A 21,060-nucleotide genomic window follows, 5' to 3' on the forward strand; every position below is an offset into this window, starting at 1 on the left:
AATTTTGATGTCGAGGAAGAGGGCGAAAAGAATCACCTTTGGTTTCGTAGAAAGTAGGAGTATGGATGAATGCTGCTGGCTTAGTAGTCGGAGAGGCAGTGGCGGCTGGTTGAGCAGACATGGTGAGTCTATGTTACAACAAAAAATTGAAGATGAGTTGTGAGATTTACGCGATAGGTATAAATAGAAGCGGCGGCAAGACTATGACAGTGATCCTGAATTGGCGTGTAATGAGGTTCTTTCAACTTGCCTTTATATCTTCCTTGTTTCAAGTTTCTGAAATGCGTCCCTTTTATTACGGTTTTTGTCAAGTTGAAAAGGTTGGTCGCCAAGGGGTCAAAAACTACAAAGAATGCGAAGTAAATCTCTTGAATCTTCGGCGACTCCGCTCCTACGTAGAATTCTGACTTTTGGGTTCGGACTCTCGCAACATGTATTTTGTTGTAGGATTGCTCGTCCTCACATGCAGAATCTAACAGGCAGATTTCAAGTTGTTATTGTCTTGAAACAAAATCATTTCGCTCTGTGCCCTCCTTCGACTCCTTCGTCTGCTGCCAGTGGCCCACTCTTCAACTTTCGTACCTTCAAAAGCAACCATAATGATTCTGAGAAAACATGCGTTGGCCAGTAAGTCCATCCATTTTGGAGCCTTACTCCTGATTAATCGACACGCGAGTACGTCGAATGTGCCTACACTAAGGCCATATCAGTTGGAATGTATTGAAACAAGCTTACAACATTTACGGAATGGTGTTAAACGACAAGCAGTATCCCTGCCTGTTGGATCCGGCAAGACGGTAGTTCCTTTAGTAATATTTTGCATATTCTCTCCATTATCATTTGTGCTAATACCTGTCAACCAGGTCATTTTCTCATCATTGATTCCTCGAATTCCAAACCCATCAGAAACTGCGACCAGATCACTCATTCTGGCGCATCGGGAGGAATTATTGGACCAAGCGTTTTATACTTGTCAGAAACTGAATCCGCATCTGGTATTTTTATGCATAGAACGAACATGGACCTGACGAAACTTACATGATCTTTGATACAGAGAGTCACTATGGATAAGGGAGCTGTCAAACCCGATGATATGGACGCAGATGTATTTGTAGCTAGTATACAGACGCTAGGACGCCAGGATTCGAATCGGCTGGCTGCCTACAAACCACACGAGTTTAAATGTGTTATCATTGACGAAGCTCATCACGGAACTGCTGAAGTGTATAGAAGAGTTCTGGATCATTTTGGTGCCAGAGATCCTAGCTCGAATATACTTCTTTGGGGCTGCTCGGCTACGTTACGTCGACATGATGGAGTGTCACTTGGCGATGTATTCCAACAGATTGTATACCACAAGGACGTTGGAGAAATGATTGATGCAGGATGGTAAAGATGTTGTTTTACGATGATACCGTCATGTTCCTCTCATTTGTTTTTGTGGCTAGGCTATGCAACATGAGAATTCAAGTAGTTGCTACTGAGACTCAATGGAAGAAGAATTTAGCGGTCAGTGATACAGACACGGATTTTGATCAGACTCTGCTGTCGCAAGAGATTAATAATATGTCGAGGAATGAGATTGTAGTGCAAACTTACAAACAAGTCGCAGGTTTGTATATGTATACACAAATAGTATCTGCATCATTTCTTTTGATCTCATAAGCATTCTCTCCTCCCAGTCCCAGATGGTCGCAAGGCAACACTAGTCTTTGCTACAGATGTAATGCACACCATGGCTCTAGTACAACGATTTCGTGACCACGGAATTGATGCTCGAGCCGTGAGTTCAAGCACCAAAGCACACGAAAGGTCAACTATAATATCCGCATTTCGAGAAGGTGGATTTCCTGTCTTGGTAAATTGTGGAATCTTGACGGAAGGTGCCGATTTTCCCATCATTGATTCGATTCTCCTAGCACGACCCACGCGATCAGCAGGTATATGAAGCTGGCAAAAACACTTCGCTCTATGTGCATCTATGAATCCTTACATCCTTTTCTGAACATTTTCACTCCCAGGTCTACTACTACAAATGCTTGGTCGTGGTCTACGAACTCATCCTGATAAAACGGACTGTCTTGTACTTGATTTTGTCGATACTACAACTCACGGAACTCTAGGACAGCAGCAAACTGCCCCTACATTGTTGGGATTGCCAGTTGATTTCGATCTAGGAGATGACGATATCGCTACTGCTTCTCGCCGGCTGCGTCCAATCATATATAGTGCTCCTCAGATATTGGATACAGCAAAGACAATATCTGAAGCCGAAGACATGTTTGAAAGCATGCTGCAACGAAATAAACAGGTCGATGTGAAACTAGTCAACTACGACAATCCATTCACATCCTCCGCAGACGAAGCCGATATGCATGTCTTACGTAAATACTCGAGAAACGCATGGGTGAGAATAGGACCACACAAGTTTGTCTTGGACTTGACATCCAGATATGGCACTCTGATAATTGATGGTCAAGATATAGCTGGCCCAAAGCAAATATATAATGTCACTCGTCGATTCAGGCCGCCAATCAAACCTAAAGGTGGTGGTAGCAGCTACATCACAAAGACTATAAATGTATGTTCCGCGGACTTGTTGGCTTCTGCTATACGAGCTGCAGACACATATACTATAAAGTATCTACCTGGATTTCATCATTTGAGGAATGCCGGATGGAGATATCTTCCCCCGTCAGATAAACAGATGGGATATTTGAGAAAGTTTGTGCCATCCGTGTTGAGTCCGGATGATATGAAGAGCATGACAAGAGGACGTGCTTGTGATCTCATTGTCAAGTTGACTAGTGGTGCGAGAGGACATTGGAAGGGTGTCAAGGGCAAGGCGGATAAAAAGGCCAAGTTTAAAGCGCCAGGTGTCTTGTAGAATATCATAATGCTTGTATATTTTGAACAGCCTACACATATAGAACTCATAGAGCAAACGAAATCTTTGTTTGAGGAAATGATATATCTCTTTATTGACATAATAAGGGTACAACCATGCTGAGTAAATGACTCAAGGTTTATTGCGACAAGCTATCTCTAAGATCTACTCACTGAAATCCGTGGATTTATCGCCTGTATTTTCTTCCTCCTTGGACGCAGGTTGATTATTCCAAGCAGCTCGATCATTACCACTGCAATAAGGAACATCTTCTTCTCTACCCGAAAATAACATAAATCCACCACCAAGATCCACATCGCTGAATCAAGCCACCTCATATCATAGTACATGGTATAGGCACACACACCACACAAACGTATTAGGAAGCTCCATAGACACTTAACAAACAGAAACCAAAACTGTTAGCTAGTACTAGAAAAAAAGCATTTATAGTTCCTCATTTTTCTCAAACCATTTGCGTGTCGTTTTGTTCTCGTACGCACATCAGCACACGCCTGAAAACAGCCACACTTCTTTTTTTGCTCTTTAAACACCATGTTCAATTTACTTGTCTTCAATAAAAAAAGATACAGGTTCCCTCTCTCAACCCAAACAACTCCATCACCAGAACTTTACAACCCTCCAAAGAGAAAACTCCACAACAAAAATATAAGAGATAATAAAAGGACAAACGTTCCAGCCACATGCATTGCTTTTTACAAACGGAATCATACACCCCATACGCACCACCATATACCACCTTCTCTTTTTTCCTCTTATCAAGCAACAGGTGATGCAGGATCACTATTACTGTTTCCACCCGTACTAGCCGTACTAATCGACCCAGGCTTCACTGCAGGACCAGGTGCTCGTGATACACCCCGAGGCGGTACTGGTTGTCCAGGGAGTGAATCATTACGAGTTGGTAGATTGTCTGAGAAGTTTCCGGTTGTATTTGTCGTTTGGTGTTGCTGCTGCTGTTGAGCAGCAGATGCAAGAGTCGATAAGGATGATGGTGGAGACGATGACATTGGGATGGACGATGCCATTGAGGCATTCGTTAATGATGTTCTTGGTAGTGTGCTTGCAGAAGATGTTGATTGGCTTGGGTAAGCACCTTCTAGCTTTGGAAAGACGAGATTCCGTAGTCGGATCGTGTCTTCCGTTATCTATAGAGACAGCAAGAAGATTAGTGAAGAGATCAGATGAGGATTGTTTGAGCCAAAAAAAACCCCCCGATCTCAAGCGTGATGATCGATACTAATTGCATCGCGCTCTACCAACACCACACCAGCTCTTGAAACAGCACCTCTTGGTCAGTTTTCAACTTACCAATACGAGAGTATCAATCTCTTTAGCTTTATCCTCCAATCCATTCGCATCCTTTCTGTTAAAGATATTACTTAGATTGGTTCGACTACCTGAGTTACTTGTATCTTCATCACCGCCCATGTTGAAAATGACTGGTGCAAATACAGTAGCGATATTAATTAAAGTCATCTTGTTTGTTTCTGAGTGATCGACAATCCTAAGATGATTTTGTGTTGATCAATACAACACTTGTTTTTGCACTTGGAAACAAAACACAGTCAATCTGAGCTTACTTTGCCAAATGCTCTACTAGCACACGCATGGTATGCTGATGAGCTCTAGTTTTATGAGTTGGTGGACCTGGTGCAAGCTTTTGAATCAACCAGAATGGTTTTTGTCCTTCCGGTACTAAATTTGAGAATGGCGTTTAGCACCACGGTTGGTCAGATCAACTGCACAGAAACAGTTCTTCATTCCCGCATCCACCCTTCTCGTATACCATGCTGACCCAACCAAAAAAACGCTGGAGCTTACTCTTTGGATACTCGGCCACATCTTTAGAATCAATAGGAAACAACGGATCAGGCAGCTGTCTAATATAATATTTCACTAGCGATGCAATAGCATTCACATCGTAAGATCCAGTTTCAGTCAAATCCACAGCAGCCTCATCCCTCTCAAAAGCCGAAGTCAGCGATTCTCTATCCACAGCTTTACCAGGAACTCTATAAATACCCTCCCGATCCAATCCACGAGCTTCAACAGCCTCAATACATCGTGACAAGACTATAGGGATGGTTTTGTCATATGCAATTTCTAGACGAATGTTGAAGAAGAGGTCTTTTAGCTGGACTGAGGTTACTGCGTTCGTGGAGGGATCTCGTGGGCCAGGCCCTGATATTGACATGGGCGAGAGGGTTGGCCATCGGAAGGTGGATGTGAAGAGTTGAATGTCTCGTGATTTGTCTATCGAGGATATGGATGTTATGAGGGATGTGACGAGGACTTGACGATTTGCTGTGAGGGTTTGTTCAGCGGTGGACAGTTCAGTGAATGTATCGGCTGTGTTTGTTATTCTTGTTTCTTCTAATGTTCTCCATTTCTAAGGTAGAGAGAGAGTTAGTATATTTAGTAAATTGTTCATGGCAACGCTTCACTGGAGCGACGCGGCGAAAAAAAGAGCATCGGAAGATTATGTTGCTGTCTCAAAGATCTTAACGCCCGAGGTTCTACCACACGCTCCCATAGCAAGTTGTACATACAGATTCAAAAGCATCACCGGCGGCATCATATGTAGCCTTTTCCTTCTTTAGCTGGACGACTGATTCTCGATAAGCCTGATCTGCACTTCGCAAGTCAGATTCAGCTTTACTCAATTTACTCGAATTTCTCGGATCTTCCTTTTTCAGCGTTTCGAGAGCAGCGCCGGCAGCATTATATCTGTCACCAAACTAGTATGAAAAGAAGGCGACGAATAGAAAAGTCAGGAGCGAAAAAAGAGGTCGCGCTGGACGTCTGTAATATGTACCGTTCTCATGACTTTGGTCTTTTCCTTGTAAGCAATGTTGCTAGCCTTGATTTCATTCGTGAGCAGGTACCTCGTCAGTCCATATTGTTTCTAAATAAAGTGTAGCCGTGAGTGACAAAGGCGAACAAAGGCAGACACTGTCTTCCCATGCGGCATCGTCAACGTACACCCCATGACTCTGCCACATTAGCACCCAGAGTACCCAGTCTCTCAGATAGAGCCCGATGATGTTCGACTAGTTCCTTGGCCAGTTTCAAGCTCGAATCCCAAGCTTTGACGAGTGAGCCGTCTCTTGGAGCAGGAAAGGCTCTTGAGCTAAACCTCATTTGTAGTTTCCGTAGCCTGTCCGAATAATCCTTTTCGATCTCGGATCTGAAAAAAGATATGAAAATGGTTTCAGTTTGTAGATGAAAATAAGTCGGAGAGAGGCAGTGGTGGTAGTGTGCTCCACTGATTTGATGTCTTGTATTTCGAGGCAATTGGCCACACCTTTCGAGGAGATACTCTTGAAGCCAGTTGATTGCATCTTCACCGGCAGCAGAAGCCTTCTCGTAGGCCACTTCAGGCTGTTTGTAAGGATGGGAAGTTAGAAAGCCAGTCAGTACCTTTGAAAGCTCTTTCCGTAGACACCCAACAGAACAACTACCTCTGCGATTCTAGTGCCAGCTACAGGGCCGGGAGACATGGCTCTAATATTTTACTTTGCCTGCCTATATGCCACAGATTGACTCGTCTCTGAGCAGATTGAACTTTTGAGGTCGTCCTGTAAGCTTGCCTGGTTGACCACCGAATCAAGGACAAACAAAAGCTGATTGGAGGGAAGAAAGCAAGTCCGTATTAGTCGCGCCAGTATCTTTGTAGATCTGTCTTACACCGTCCAGCCGGAGACGTTTGATCACTTTTCACCGAGTAGGATACTTTTGCAGCTTTCGCAATCGATTGGGACGGTCAGTCACGTAAGTTTTGCAGTAATGACAGTCGATTTGATCTTCCTGACACGCTGACATGGTGATCTTGTGGATCTAGCTCGTGTTGATCTAATGTGTCCAATCGCTGGTGGTGTTTGTGGCGACGCAACTGCCGAGTCACTCATCTCACGCCACGATAAGCATTAAAATGTAAACTTGTCAACGTTAGCATTGCCAATAGTGGTACTTTTATACAGTGTATTGTGATGGGTGTTGTTCAAGGCTCACTGTCACGACGTCCACGAAAACCGCAGTAAAATACAATCAAGCATTATGAACGCGTTATACTATAATATATATTGCTTCCAGGATCGAAAACGTCACCCGTTCCTTTGGTCAGCTGTTTTGCCGTTGAGGTTGATGATTGCGACGTCACGACTTGAACGATTTGGAATCGCCACTCATCCCACACACACTCATACAACACCGCACTAGACAAACGGCAACCAATTCCAGTCATGAGCAAGCCATCTGATAAAGTCACTGTCCCAGATGTCCTTCCTTTGATTCCCACCAGAAACAACCGGTAACGACTTGTTTATTGATGCGATTTCCCACAACATCACCAAACTCTAACAAATATCCAATGCCATTCCTACTCCAGAGTCCTCCTACCCGGCATAGTTATGCGATTGCAGATAGGAAGGAAAGACACTACTCAACTCATGGATACTTTATGGTCGAGATATGCGAAGGATCCTAACATTGTCATTGGGTGTGTCCCCGTAAAGCCATCTCCGGACGATCCAACTGCAAAGAACCCTTCTCCATCATCTAATGAAGGTGTTACCGCCGGCGTAAAGAGTGTCGTTGGCACTGGAGGTGCTCGCCAACCACAATCAGATAAACCCGACGATCCACGTAAACCCATTGAAGCTTCTGAGCTCTTCCAATGGGGTGTCGCTGCCAGAGTTGTCAACTTTGTAAAGAATAATGCTAATGAGGCTAGATTGACTCGCGCTAGCTACATTGTTACTCTGGAAGGTAGTTATTGCGCACTTCGTTGCAAATGTTTAGATAAGCCGATAGAGTTCATTATGTATACTAAACATCACTCTTTCTTCATTCCAAAGGTGTCATGAGATTCAAAATCAACAAGCTGACTAAAACATCGCCATACTTTGAAGCAAGCATCCAAACATTCCCAGAGAATGGTAATATTGCTCATGTTTTTGACCCACTTTGACCGATACGTTGTATATTGACACGCCCACGTCCATTATTTTAGAAATGCCCGATAGTAGAGACAAGGATTTACAAGCTCTCATCATCAACCTGCGAACATCTGGTCATGGTAATTATCAGCTGATTCATCAAACACGTCATCTCGATCAAGGCCTACCAAGCTTATAGGATACTAAGACTAACATTGTTTGTTTCTCTGTCCAACCATAGAACTCGCATCAGTCTTGTCTCAACTTCAACTACCCGCAACCGTACTAAACCAACTTCGTCAAATGTTGGATGGTACACCACCTGGTCAATTGGCGGACTTGTTTGCTTCCATGATTGACCTATCCATGGATGAGAAACTAGCCGTTCTATCCACTACGGATCTAAAGACGAGAATCACTCGAACTCTAGAGTTGTTGACTCGACAGATTCAAGTGCTCAAGATCTCGCAGAAGCTGCAGTCAACGGTAGAATCCAAGCTGGGAAAGAAGCAGCGAGAGTTCTTCTTGAGACAACAGGTATGATGCTCCTTCTCACGCTGGATGAATCCTGTTTTTGTTTGAAGGGCAAATAGTTATGATGGGGAAATCGAATCGGACCGTTTTGTACATCCACTTTGTCGCAAATCAGTCGATCTGTATCACGAATCATGCAACAGCACAGCCGAGCTTACCATTTCTCAATCCGTTACGTAGTTGGATGCCATCAAGAAGGAATTGGGTGAAGATGGTGATGCCCAAGAAGAAGATGAAGTAGCAGACTTGTCAAAGAGAATAAACGACGCTAAACTACCAGACGAGCCCGCTAAGGCCGCTGGTCGAGAACTAAAACGTCTCAAGAGAATGCATCCTTCCATGGCTGAATACCAAGTAGTCAGGACATATCTGGAATGGCTCGCCGAAGTCCCATGGTCTCTGTCCACAACCGATGTCTTGGACATTTCGAGAGCACGTTGGCAACTAGATGAAGACCATTACGGTCTCGATAAAGTCAAGACCCGTATATTGGAATTCTTGGCTGTACGTAAATTGAAGCAAGACTTGAAAGGTCCCATCTTGTGTTTCTTGGGTCCTCCTGGTGTTGGAAAGACGTCCTTGGGACGATCGATTGCTAATGCCATGGGCCGTAAGTTCCATCGTATATCGCTTGGTGGTGTAAGGGATGAAGCCGAAATCAGAGGTCATCGTAGAACGTATATTGGTGCTTTGCCTGGTCTTGTTGTGCAAGGTTTACGTCGCGGGACTGTCAACAATCCAGTCTTTCTTCTCGGTAAGCTTGCAGTCATGAGATTTTCAATGAATGAGCTTGATGAAGCGAAGCAAAAATTGGATCCATACAACGACACCATGTGGTGATCCAATCTCACCATCTGTTCTGATCTCGTATAGATGAAATTGATAAACTAGGACGAGACTTCCGTGGTGATCCATCTTCTGCTCTATTGGAAGTATTGGATCCAGAACAAAACAGCACATTCTCTGACCACTACCTCAATGTTCCATTCGATTTGTCTAATGTACTATTTATTGCTACTGCAAATGAGGCTGATACTATTCCAGGACCATTATTGGATCGTATGGTATGTGTCGAATGGGATTATCACTCAGTGGATGCATGCTCGGCATTTGGAATTTTGTTTCGCGTTTCTCATTCGCGAGTGTTTACAACATAATACTCACACACTCTCAATAAACACAACGTACACAGGAAGTCATTCGCATACCAGGATATACATTCGAGGAGAAACTCTTTATCGCAAAACGCCACTTGTTACCAAAGCAAGTTAAAATGCATGGTCTGCGAGAAGAAGACGTCAAGATGGATGATAAAGTGTTGATGAAGATTGCCACTGGATATACTCGGGAAGCGGGTGTTCGTAATCTTGAACGTGAAGTCGCTTCTGTATGCCGAGCCATGGCTGTTGACTACGCTGATGCCAAGGAGAAGGGAAATCCAGACTTGTATAATCCTAATGTATCATTGGAGAAATTGGAGAAGATTTTGGGTGTAAGTTTGTTGTTGAGTGTTTGGGAGTGTCGATATGGGCAAAATATCATTTTCATCGTCACTTTTTTTTTGCTCCCAACCACAATGCAGCTCACATCTTTACAACTTTTCACACACAGCCCGACAGATTTGACGACGAGGTAGCAGAACGAACAGCAGTGCCAGGAGTAGTAACTGGTCTAGCATGGACAGCCTCTGGTGCAGGTGGTCTCCTATTTATTGAAGCTACATCTGTCCCCGGTAAAGGAATACTACAACTCACTGGAAAACTTGGTGATGTGATTAAAGAATCAGCTCAAATTGGTTTAACTTGGGTCCGTGGTAATGCTACCAAGATGGGTATCACAACACGAAACTCTGAGAGGTCACTTTTGGAGAACATTGATGTGCATATTCATTTCCCTGCTGGTGCTATTCCAAAGGATGGGCCAAGGTATGCGGTGAATGGGTTGCGCCCTTTGGGCTGTGATGTCGATGGTGATGGGGAGGCAAAAAAAATCAAATCTTATCATCCGATAGTGACGCTCAGCGCTGACTCTTTATTCGTTTCCCTTTAGTGCTGGTGTTACGATCGTAGTAGCTCTAGTATCCCTCTTCACAAACAAACCAGTCCGAGAACATACAGCTATGACTGGTGAAATCACTCTCCGAGGCCAAGTACTTCCAGTAGGAGGCATCAAGGAGAAGGTCCTAGCTGCTCATCGAGGAGGCATCCGACGAATCATCATGCCATACCGAAACGCCAAGGATTTAGTAGACGTGCCCAAGAACGTGCAGGATGAAATCGAATTTATATTTGCCAAGAGGGTGGATGATGTGCTACGAGCTGCCTTCGCTGATGGAGTTAAGCTCGTTGGTGCTGCACCACCTGCTGATGGTATTACGCCAGTATTCGGGACGCTCCATGCCATGCCCAAACTGTAAAGACGAGAGAAATCGCAGAGAGCTGTAACTTTGGTTTTTTGACTAATAAGTATTTGTCTTTGGATGTGAGAGAGAGTGAGAGTTGTAGTGTGTGGAATAAGTAAAAGTTGAGAGGGGAAAGAGAGAGGGGGAGAGTCATTGCTGGACAGTTTGCTTGTGTTGTGAGTTTTTTTGGAGGGTGTGTCTGTGGTTTCTTAACGTAACAATATAAACAGTTCCTTTGCACTAAGTCTGATAATAAGAAACAAGAAATTTTTGTGATGAAAATAAAATTGTCTTTTAGAGAAAACGAAGAAGTTCATGGCTGTTGTTCTTTGGAGTGTGCGCTGATAGTACAAAGCTGTAAAGAAACCCCGATGTGATGGGGACGCCGAGAAAACTCTTGACATAAAGCTATGTGACTTGTGAAAAAAAGGAGGCATGCAAGCAAAGAGAATCTAAAACCAGTCTAGTTGTAAATATTTAAATATCTTTTAGATAAAAACAGGAAAGGACTGGTTCCCTTTGTTAGTGCACTGATGGTACAGAGTTGTAAATTATTGCATAAACAGTGGTTGGGTATAAAAATGCTAAAAAGGTTCGACTGTCTCTAGCGCCACAGTACTTGACTCGTACTATTTCCTCTTGATTGTCATTGCTGAAGCTCCATACTTCGAACTTGCTTCACTGTAGTCCTTAATGAGACCAGCGATGGATGATGCCTGTGATGTTGTAAACACATATTTGGTACCTAAGTGGTACGAAGAAGAAATGGATGAGCAATTCGTTCTTCAAGGTGAAGATTGGTTTTTTTGCATACCAGAAGTGACACTACCAGTAATTAGCAAGATACTCTTCTGAGATGGTGAATACGACACAATGTTTTTGAATGCGTGAGTTACAAGTGAGTCCTATAAAACGAGAAGGAGAGAAAATTGAGTCAACGAAAACAACATAAACTGCATCTGCGACAATGAAGCTTTGATCTGACGAGATATCACACAACTCTACATACCTTTGAATTCCTAGCCAAAATATGCACACCGTCAGCATTAACCGCCAGCCAACAGTCATTCGGAATCTCATTCGTATAGCTCTGCCACACATCAAACACACTACTTCCATACAGTTTCCAAGACCTAAACACCTTCATTAATTGCATTTGCGTCTCCGTATGACTTCGTCCCTTTTGGCCCTTATGTATACTCTCAATATCCGATTCTAAAGAATGCACACTTGCAATACTCTTGGGGAAGTATTGCTCTGTGATTGACTGATACTTGGCGGCATTCGAAGCTTCGACGAGTTGATTTGGTGATGAAGGTGAATATCCAGCAGGTGTCCAATCACCAAACGTAAGTTGAGATAATAGGCCACCCAGTAGTGCTGCATCGTCTGTCGTTAATGGGAAGTGGCCCTTCACTACTTCTTGCATTGCTTGTGCACGAAGCAATTCTTCTTCGAGATCCGAACGACCTCGTTCTTGAGGTGCGTAGAATATTCGGCGTTTGAATATGAATTTGACCTTTTCGGATCCTGGTGTGGATTTGGTGATCTTTTCCCACTGCGAGAGTGTTTCACCCAAATAGTCGGATTTGCCAAGGTCTCGTTCCGTATTGTTGTGGGTTTCAAATATGCAGAACCCATTCGCGTTCTTCATTTTCAGTTTGTCGAGCACTGATTCTGTAGTGAGAAAGAAGATGGTTACAAAATGATTAGGTGAGGACAAAAACAACATGGCTAAAGGCGGAGGTCCTGGTGTGACTTACTACAAATATCATCAAACGTCGATGAGGGATCAGCCATAATAACTCTGAATTGACCATCCAAGAAATGGATTTTGAGTTGAACTGATTTAGCTCCCTAAAATATTTTTTGGCGAAACGAGTGGTTAAAAGACGTTGGGTCAGTTCAGTGCAATGCAAATCACTTACAGTGGCAGACATCATTTCATCGACAGATGGACTCAGCTTTCTTATTGCTAAAAAACACGTGCAGTAGGTGAGAATAAGTTGGATTACCATCTAAACTTTCAAACAGCTTACGTGCAGTAGCAGTCTTTTGCAAAATCTTCATACAATATCTCGCATACTTGGCTTCCTCAACCCTCGCTCTAATCTTGCCCTTTTCAACATTTGACGCACATCTTAAATGTGCCTTCAAATACTCTAATACGTCGCCCTTCGGAATCACAATTCCAACACAAATAGCCATCAGCTTCCACATTGCGAGACCTTGTATCGAGTCGGGGTCAGGATGCGATGATGTCATTTTACATAGCTGCAGGTAGAGTTCGTCTGCTAGTTCGGGTGTTTCAATTACTTTTTGAATGAGGGTTTGCAGTGTTGTGGCATGTGGGCATTGTGCTGGGTCTCCTGGTGTTCTGTCTAGTGGAGTTATGCCAGCATATCCAAGAATCACTAGAGCATTTTGAATGTGAGTGCCCAACAAAAAAAACAATATTAAGAGATTACTATACACACCTTTGTGGGCAGCAACAGACCACTCATCCCACTCTATAGGCGCCATAAGCGTACTCAAACTCTGCACCAAAGGCGTTTTGGAGAAGCACCAATCAGCTTCCGTATACGCTTCTAAACTAATAGCCATCTTGCTATTGATCTTCGCCAACCCTGGTTGTGTACCAGGCACAGGCACGATCTCAGCAGGATCCTTGTCCTTATCACTACGCATAAACGAATTCACAGGTCGACTTGAAGTTGGTTTGGCAGCTCGTATGGTTCCAGTTGCTTTGGTAGTACGGGTACCGCCATCTGGACCAGGAATACGTAACAGCTGCTTTTGAAGTAGGATATTTCGTCTCTTTTCCAAATCCTTGGTGAGAGCTACTGCATCTAGATGCATGGAGGTGTCTTTTGGTTTCCTGGCCCCTCCTTGTGTCGGGTAGTATTCTCGAAGAAGGGCGGCTACTTCTTCAGCTTGTGATGCTATAAACTGGTAGGTGGTTTGAGCAGTCTTTTCACCACGGCCTTCTTCTTCGTCATTGTCGGAAGCGTGGAGCACGGTGAAGGATACGACATCATTGTCGTATTCGAAGGAAAGCACTTCGGAGAATGGATAACCAATTATGGTTTCACGGGTCTTGGTGTGCACTACTTCAATCCCCGTGCATGCAACCGCTAGAAGTACATTCTCGGCATATGACCAAAAGCCCTTGTACTGTAGGAAACGTTTGAATGTTGGTTAGGACAAGAGCAAAAATAGCTACATTAGGAAATTACTATAGTGCTTAAAGCACATACTCGAGCTGGGAATAGCGTAGCACCATAAAATCGGAATGATCTAGCACTCTCCATAAACATAACCTTGGCTTGAATTGGTGAGGTGCCCTTGAGCTTGACGTACTGTTCAAGTACTGCCGAATTCCACTGTTCTCTGGACCTGGCAGACAATACTCGAAGAGAAAGCCATTTCTCAATGTTGTTGCCACTACAAAGTCAAAGCCCAAAATGAATTTAGAACTGTCTTAGGCTGACTGGCATGGCGAAAAAATACACGTGAAACGGAATAAATAGTCTTACATTCTCAGACTGGCCTCTTCTCTCTTCAAATCTGGGAACGCTACTTGCGCATTCAACGCAGCCAACTGAGCAGCCACTTTATCGTTTACATGATGGAAATCAGTAGCCGTGTCAGTCGTAGCCTGAGCCCAAAGCAATGTATACTCAACAGGATCCAATACAGGATCTTGTGGATTCTTAAACAATCGTCTCCTCAGATAAATCTTTTGAGACTCTGCTGACGCTGTGCCCAATTCAATTGCACTGCCGGTGATATGGAGCGAGACTTGAGAAGTATTTTGTGATCCATTACTTGCGAAACTGCCGTCTCGTGATAATGAATGCATTGATGAGGATATGACGCTATCTCGTGCTGATTTGGAGGGAGAGCGGGAACGCAGAAATCCTTTCTTTATAGTGCCTCCAGATTCTGTTGCTACCGATGGGGTCGATGAGGCAGGTGATCCGAGGTTGACGATGGCAGGCTTTCGGCGAGATTCCCAGCCTGATACTATATCAGCAATGTAGTCTGAAGATTTTATGACGTGCCACACTAGAGAAGATTTGCGAGTTATTGTGACTTAGACATGCAAACAATTCTTAATGATCCTTCTTTTTTTGGCGTGAACCTGACATACCTTGTAAATCGTCCTGATGATACAGTGACCATCCAAATGTGTCCTTTAAATCAACGCGATAGCCAAGTTCCTTGACAACCTCGGTAGCCAACATGTTGGAGGTGATTTCAACTACTTGGGTGTTTGCATCCATGAAGTGAATTTCACAGCGAATAGGAGTACCGTTCTATATGTTGAAGAGACTGAGCTTACAAGGACAATGGTAACAAAAAGAACCAAGTATGAGCTAGATAATAGCTGTTTACCTTGATAGCCAAAATCTCCGCTATAGAAGGAGGTTGCTTTCTAGGACCATTTAACATCACATTTCTCAAGTTTGCTTCACAGGAATGAGCCAATTTGAGAATTGACGAGAATGCTACAACATCACAAAGCATTGTGTCAGTGCGAAAAACGCCTCGTCGACATCCTTTCGTGATCTCACCATTGCTCTTGAGCCCTTCCAGAGTCCTCTGAATGAAGGCTTGCAGGAACTTGGAAAACAATTTGGAGGGTGGGAAACATGATGTCGTCAGTGCCATGATTTGCCAACCAATCATGACAATAGCATCCCATCCAGGAATGTTTCCAGTTCGTGGTGCAGTTACTTGTCTGCATATCTGTACAAAGATTTCGTCTCGTAATTCGGGCATCTCGAGACCCGTGGTGATGATGTTTTGGATGCAGACAAAGCCTTCTTCGGTTTTCTTTTGTGTTGGATCTAGTGCTTTGAGTAGCCCTGTGCGAAAGAAAACGGCCATGAGCTAGTCAACTATTCATAATTTTTCTGACAGCTACTTACACTTGAAACACTCAATCGCAGCATCCAAAACACGTTCATTTCGAGGGAGACACGTCATACTGAATGTTATAGGTTGCTAAAGAAAAGGAGCAAAAATCAGTGCAACAATTCGTGACCAATGCACAACGTGAAGCAAATACCTTGGTATACACAAGCATCTCATCAATATCAGTAGGAGCCATTGCTTTCGGCTGCTTTCGCAAAGTCAAGATAGTACCAGACTTGGCCGATGGAGCATGCGATTCGAAGTGATGCTCAGCATACGTCTTGAGCAGCCATTCACGAGCATTATAGTTGAATTTCTCTGGCAGATTTTCATCAGAGCCGTTCTAAAAAAAAGTGGCAGGCAGTTAGTCACAACATTCTACAAAAAACAGACAAGGTCCAAGATTCGTATACCATAGGTTTGTTAGCAGCAGCTCTCGCCAACGGATTATTAGTCAGCTTTTTGACTTTTGGCTCCGCGGCAGCAGCAGCTACAGGCTTCATCAAATTCAACAACGCATATCCAGGGGACATGTTTTGACTGGATGGTTTGGGAGGACCATCATCAAACATGGAATCAATCTCAGACGTCAACATGTCTGCCATATTGGCTAGCAAAGCAGCTCCCTTCAATGGAGCAGCCTTCTTCTTATCATTATTGAAATCGCCCAAAAAGCTGAAAAGATCATCGACTCCGCCACCGTCGTCTGGTTGCTCAACCATTTTAGCAAGTTTGGGAGCAGCTGCGACTGGTACAGGTGGTGGGAACAGACCAATGGATGATGGTCGTCGTGGTGGCGCACCAATAACTGAGGCACGACGTTTGTTGTTTTCTTCGCCAGCCTAAATAATGAGATCACAACGTTAGATCAATACGTTGATTTAAATCATCCATACTACACCTTTTTTTGCGCAACAACCAACAATGCTTTGAGCTCTTCCTCGTCTCCAGCATTTGAAATTGGAGTTGGTTTAGGAGGTGGTGGTGCCTGTGCAACGCCTTTAGCGGCGGCCGCGGCAGCTGCAGCAGCCGCTTCAGCCTTTTCTCGTTTCTCGCGTTCTCTCCTCTTTTCTTCTTCTTGTCTACGAACTTCAGCTGCATGTTCAGCTTTAAGAGTGCGATAGTAATCACGAGCAAACCATCCTCGTACGACAGCTTGCATAGTGACGATGGCTGCCATCTTTCGTTTGAAAAGTCGGCGGTATACGAAGCCCTTAGCATCTAAAGATTGATTAGGTTTAAACGGGTTCGTCAACATAAAAAAATTCTGCAGCAAAATGGTGCGTACACTTTTGTAACAGCATAACTGCCTGTCTCTTCCTCAGGTATCGCTGACGAGCTTGAAATCCCTTAATGAACTTTTGAATCACAATAACTTTCACCGTCCATATGATGTCAGCACGTTCTTGTACTGCTGCCATCTAGACAGAAAAGAGGTGTCAGCAAGCAAGAAGCAAAAAAAGCAAGATGCAACAGCCGGGACATACCCCTTCACTTCTCAAGAACAATTTCGTCTTTCCAGTTTGCCAACTCTCTTGCTTTATTTTACTCTCTTGCATGATCTTGGAGGCCACTTGTCTTGGATCAGATTTCAGCGTCATTCCAGCTGGTATCAGACAGTTGAATCTACGTATTTTAAATGTGTTGACATTGATCGCCACCCAAAAAGGAGCATGACAAAGGCCGAATGACGTACGTCTTGACAAACGCATCAAATGCCAGTCGCACAGGGAAACCTGCTTTGCGAATTCTAATTGTATCGAGCATACCAGAGTACCTCAGTTGCGCTTAGGAAAGGACATACGTTAGAGAGCATTGGCAAATAAAACTAGAGTTAGCGGACTCACACAACACCATGCTGTCTTCAAACGAGAACGCCTCTTTTGACATATTCGGCTTGATACACCTCACATAATGTGGAGCAGTCGCACCCAATGTAGACACCAGCGAAACCAATTGATTCTTGAAATATCCACCAGCAGTCAATTTGGCACCACTACTTTTGCCAGGTGCTGAGCCTTTAGCAGTTTCTGGTTCTTTTGGTGGGAAGATTTTACCAACGAATGGAATCTAACCACAGACAAAAACAATCAGTCTGGGGGTTTCGCTTATGCCGGCAAGCCACGTATCATTTACCTTTGACCCATAAATCAAATCATAAAGCTCATCAGCTATAGCATCCTTGTTCTTTTCTAAAAAGCCAGCAACAGTGTACAAGACATCTCCAGCATAGTGTCGAATACCGAATTGACCTCTGACTTTGGTTGGCTTTATGAAATTCGAGTGTTTGGCATGTGTGGTTTCCATTTTCTGGAGATACGTGTCGTCTGTACCTTTTGGCACTTTGGTTTCTTCGTCCAGCATGGCGTAGATACCAACTGGTTTGCCCTGAGATGTTGTAGGTATTTGAGTATTTGACAGTGCTTTATAGGATCAGGTTTGACGAATTTACCTCAAGCAACTCCAAACACACGGCGTTATCAGTGAAGTTAATTTTGTCCCATTTGATTTGTTCCTTGTCATACTACGACGAAATTATGTCATTGTCATGTTTGGTAACCTGGCTTTTTTTGCTCTGAAATACCTCCTCTTGCTCCAGCTTGAATATAAACTGATTGAAGAATTGCTGAAGCTTCTCGTTCGTGTAATTTATACAAAGCTGCTCGAAGCTGTTGATCTAAATTTTGGGATAAATTGTTAGCAAAAATAACCACATGCCAAAATCCTTAGCTTACTTCAAAGTTCTCAAATCCAAAGATATCCAAAACACCAATAAAACTCGATGACTTTTCTTTAGCCACCAGCGACGCATTTATGAATTCTACAATCCTTTGAAACAGATTATCGTATACTGCCTTGGCAATAGAATCTCGATTATCCAATGCCTGAGTTGGTGTGAGCGGTTTCATGGTCGTCTCATTCCGAATAGTTAATTTCTTGTATATCAGGGCATCAGATAATTTCTTCTCATCTACGCCCCACAATCCAGCGACCTTGGAAACGACATCTGGATTGGCGATTGTGACACTTTCTCCAGACGAGTCGGGTTTAAACGTAACATTTCCCAATGTCAGAATCCCAGAGAGTGCAGTAAACGTGCCTCTCATACCATCTTCGTCCATTTTCAATACGGTAAAGGCTAGTTTCAGACCTTCAAAGTGTTTCCTGTCGTTTACACCTGGTATATCGATACATCCTGATTGTGTGAGGTAGTGGTAATCTGATGCTGCACCCAGCTTGTATCGTTGCTTTTCGTCATCGTTAGCTCCTTGTACGAGCTGATAGAATACGTGATAATTTCGTTCGATTTTGGCTTGCTTTACGACCCTAGATTTCTCCAGCAGGTAGTTTACGATTGATGCACCGATAATCCTTAGATCGTTATTGAATAGCACTTGTATAAATTTACCGAAACGCGACGAGTTGTTGTTTCTCACAGTCTTTGCATTACCTAACAGAAACATTTGTGTCAATTATGCCTGCCTTCAAATTAAACCACAAACCAGACACTAACCAAAAGCCTCTAAGATAGTATTAGCTTCCAATATCTGCTGTTCAACCCATGAGCCAGCAGATCCAGCATGATTTTGCGTAATGGCAGTGAGATATTGCAAAATCAATTTGGTACTTTCGGATTTCCCAGCACCAGATTCTCCAGAGATGATTACTGACTGGTTCGATTTACTCTTTTGTACATTTCCATATGCGGCTTCAGCGACAGCGAATATATGAGGTGGGTTTTCACCCAGTTTCTTGCCATTGTACTTTTTCAGGATTATCTAAGATGATAGGAATCAGGTTAGCACTTCCGGATTGTTAGATCCATGTAAGAAACGCTGAGATAAATCAATTTCTTTACGTTGGAGTAGATATTGACTGTAGCAAACGGATTCATTGCAACCAAAATGGATCCCGTGTATGTCTAAGATTGTCAAAGTTAGTAAAGTAGCCTGTAAAGGGTCCTGTATTGGCTTCCATTAAGAAACAATCCTCACATAAATCAATTTTGAGTCGTATCGTTGTCTCAAGTTCTCCATAATCGATTCCTCAGACAAGACATTTAAAGTGGTCATGTCTTGGATCCCACACTCCGGTCCTAGAAAGACATGGCGCATCGTTAGTCAAACGAAATCAATGCATTTGAAAACGTAGTAATCTATACAAATCATACCAGGATCTACCGCGGCCATCGTGGAACTTTGTCCAACAACTTTAGTAGAAAAGTTGGCGGCTGGCTCGTTCTCGCGAACTGTCGAAGAAAAGGAATGCACAAGGCAATGATGCAGACCTATATGTATCTGCCTCTGCTTCCAGTAATTGACAGACTACTCCTTTGGCTTCTTGGATTGGGGGTAAATTACTTGGTCCAAAAAACCGTGCGCAATGACGTGCAATGGATGAGAAACACGTTTTTAAATGTGAGAAGAGCAGTGCTATCCATTGCCCTCTTGCGCCAGTCCGTTATCTTAAAGACTTCGCGTAATAGCAATAGGCCTAATATACTGAAAGTTCTATTCTGTCTGATAAATAAGTATATAATTACGGTCCTCATTCGTCTAATACATCTACAGTGGAATCAGCTGGTGCAGCAACGTGCACCATGTCACGTTTTTCAGGTACAGGGTTCTGGGCATGAAACCTCATGAAATAAAACCGTAGATACAGAATCCATAGCTCCAGAAGAGTTACTCCTATATAGTTGAGTGCACTCTCTATATCCACAGGCGGTGCAACCAGTATCAGGGCGATTAGCGAACAGATAGAGCCAACAATGTCCAACGCGATGAAGGCCAAACTAAGTCCCACGGCGCTCTTTTCCGCGAAGATTTCCCAAACTATAATTTCAGGACTGTGAGATATAGATTCAAACACAGTCGTTTTAGAAATGCTAGCTTTACTTTGAGGTATGAAACTGAGAAATATTAAAAGTGTCGAAATCAGTCCCAAAATACGATTCAGCCAACCAATATCGGCAGTGTGTACAGCAGCGAAGTATACAGCTACTTGCAATGCTGCCATTCCCAAGACGGCAAACACGAGAACCAGGATAGCAGTGCTCTGTTTCCAGCCCCTACGAGACCTCGAAATGTTAGAGAGGATCACAAATGCCCAAGGGTGCAAATTGTCCACTGTACATCTTATAAAGAAGCACTTGAGCAGTCGCTACAGCCATTAGAATGCCGACAAGGTCTCCTTGAACAAGAAGAGGAATGGGAAGACCTTGAAACTGTCCAAACCCTGAAAAGAAGGGGGCCCATACTAGAAAATGAGAGGAAGGATGAGATTCAAAGCAACACAGGGGTAAACTCGCAAAAGGTATTTCATACGTGCTCCCAACCAGACAAAGTTGATATTCA

At 43.5% G+C, this 21,060-nt stretch overlaps 4 protein-coding genes across 4 annotated transcripts; 2 read left to right on the forward strand and 2 right to left on the reverse strand.

Moving 5' to 3' along the window:
* Positions 1 to 1,063: 1,063 nt before the first annotated feature.
* On the forward strand, positions 1,064 to 2,887 carry SmJEL517_g01595 (uncharacterized protein; the record flags this gene model as incomplete). Its single annotated transcript, XM_031167523.1, has 4 exons — positions 1,064 to 1,389; positions 1,449 to 1,612; positions 1,683 to 1,940; positions 2,022 to 2,887. The coding sequence occupies 4 exons, from the start codon at positions 1,064 to 1,066 to the stop codon at positions 2,885 to 2,887; spliced, it is 1,614 nt and encodes a 537-aa protein (XP_031026431.1).
* Positions 2,888 to 3,666: 779 nt separating this feature from the next.
* On the reverse strand, positions 3,667 to 6,411 carry SmJEL517_g01596 (uncharacterized protein; the record flags this gene model as incomplete). The annotated part of the gene is made up of 9 exons (XM_031167524.1): positions 3,667 to 4,056; positions 4,220 to 4,415; positions 4,492 to 4,606; positions 4,733 to 5,300; positions 5,461 to 5,649; positions 5,727 to 5,816; positions 5,894 to 6,098; positions 6,216 to 6,292; positions 6,373 to 6,411. 9 exons carry the CDS (start codon positions 6,409 to 6,411, stop codon positions 3,667 to 3,669), a joined length of 1,869 nt encoding a protein of 622 aa, XP_031026428.1.
* A 741-nt stretch (positions 6,412 to 7,152) lies between these two features.
* SmJEL517_g01597 (uncharacterized protein) lies at positions 7,153 to 10,798 on the forward strand (the record flags this gene model as incomplete). Its single annotated transcript, XM_031167525.1, has 10 exons — positions 7,153 to 7,220; positions 7,299 to 7,678; positions 7,768 to 7,848; positions 7,923 to 7,988; positions 8,090 to 8,385; positions 8,563 to 9,136; positions 9,256 to 9,446; positions 9,575 to 9,874; positions 9,994 to 10,307; positions 10,432 to 10,798. 10 exons carry the CDS (start codon positions 7,153 to 7,155, stop codon positions 10,796 to 10,798), a joined length of 2,637 nt encoding a protein of 878 aa, XP_031026429.1.
* Positions 10,799 to 11,412: 614 nt separating this feature from the next.
* Positions 11,413 to 19,893, reverse strand: SmJEL517_g01598 (uncharacterized protein; the record flags this gene model as incomplete). Its single annotated transcript, XM_031167526.1, has 28 exons — positions 11,413 to 11,528; positions 11,598 to 11,688; positions 11,793 to 12,460; positions 12,547 to 12,640; positions 12,712 to 12,758; positions 12,823 to 13,197; positions 13,261 to 13,957; positions 14,041 to 14,227; positions 14,320 to 14,851; positions 14,937 to 15,102; positions 15,182 to 15,294; positions 15,361 to 15,654; positions 15,718 to 15,793; positions 15,858 to 16,046; positions 16,117 to 16,545; positions 16,605 to 16,924; positions 16,992 to 17,124; positions 17,191 to 17,329; positions 17,400 to 17,490; positions 17,551 to 17,773; positions 17,840 to 18,091; positions 18,156 to 18,227; positions 18,288 to 18,380; positions 18,439 to 19,154; positions 19,218 to 19,482; positions 19,563 to 19,625; positions 19,699 to 19,799; positions 19,875 to 19,893. The coding sequence occupies 28 exons, from the start codon at positions 19,891 to 19,893 to the stop codon at positions 11,413 to 11,415; spliced, it is 6,561 nt and encodes a 2,186-aa protein (XP_031026426.1).
* Positions 19,894 to 21,060: the final 1,167 nt, after the last annotated feature.

The sequence above is a fragment of the Synchytrium microbalum genome (genome assembly GCF_006535985.1).
Source record: "Synchytrium microbalum strain JEL517 chromosome Unknown SmJEL517_scf0005, whole genome shotgun sequence".
Lineage (NCBI taxonomy): Eukaryota > Fungi > Chytridiomycota > Chytridiomycetes > Synchytriales > Synchytriaceae > Synchytrium > Synchytrium microbalum.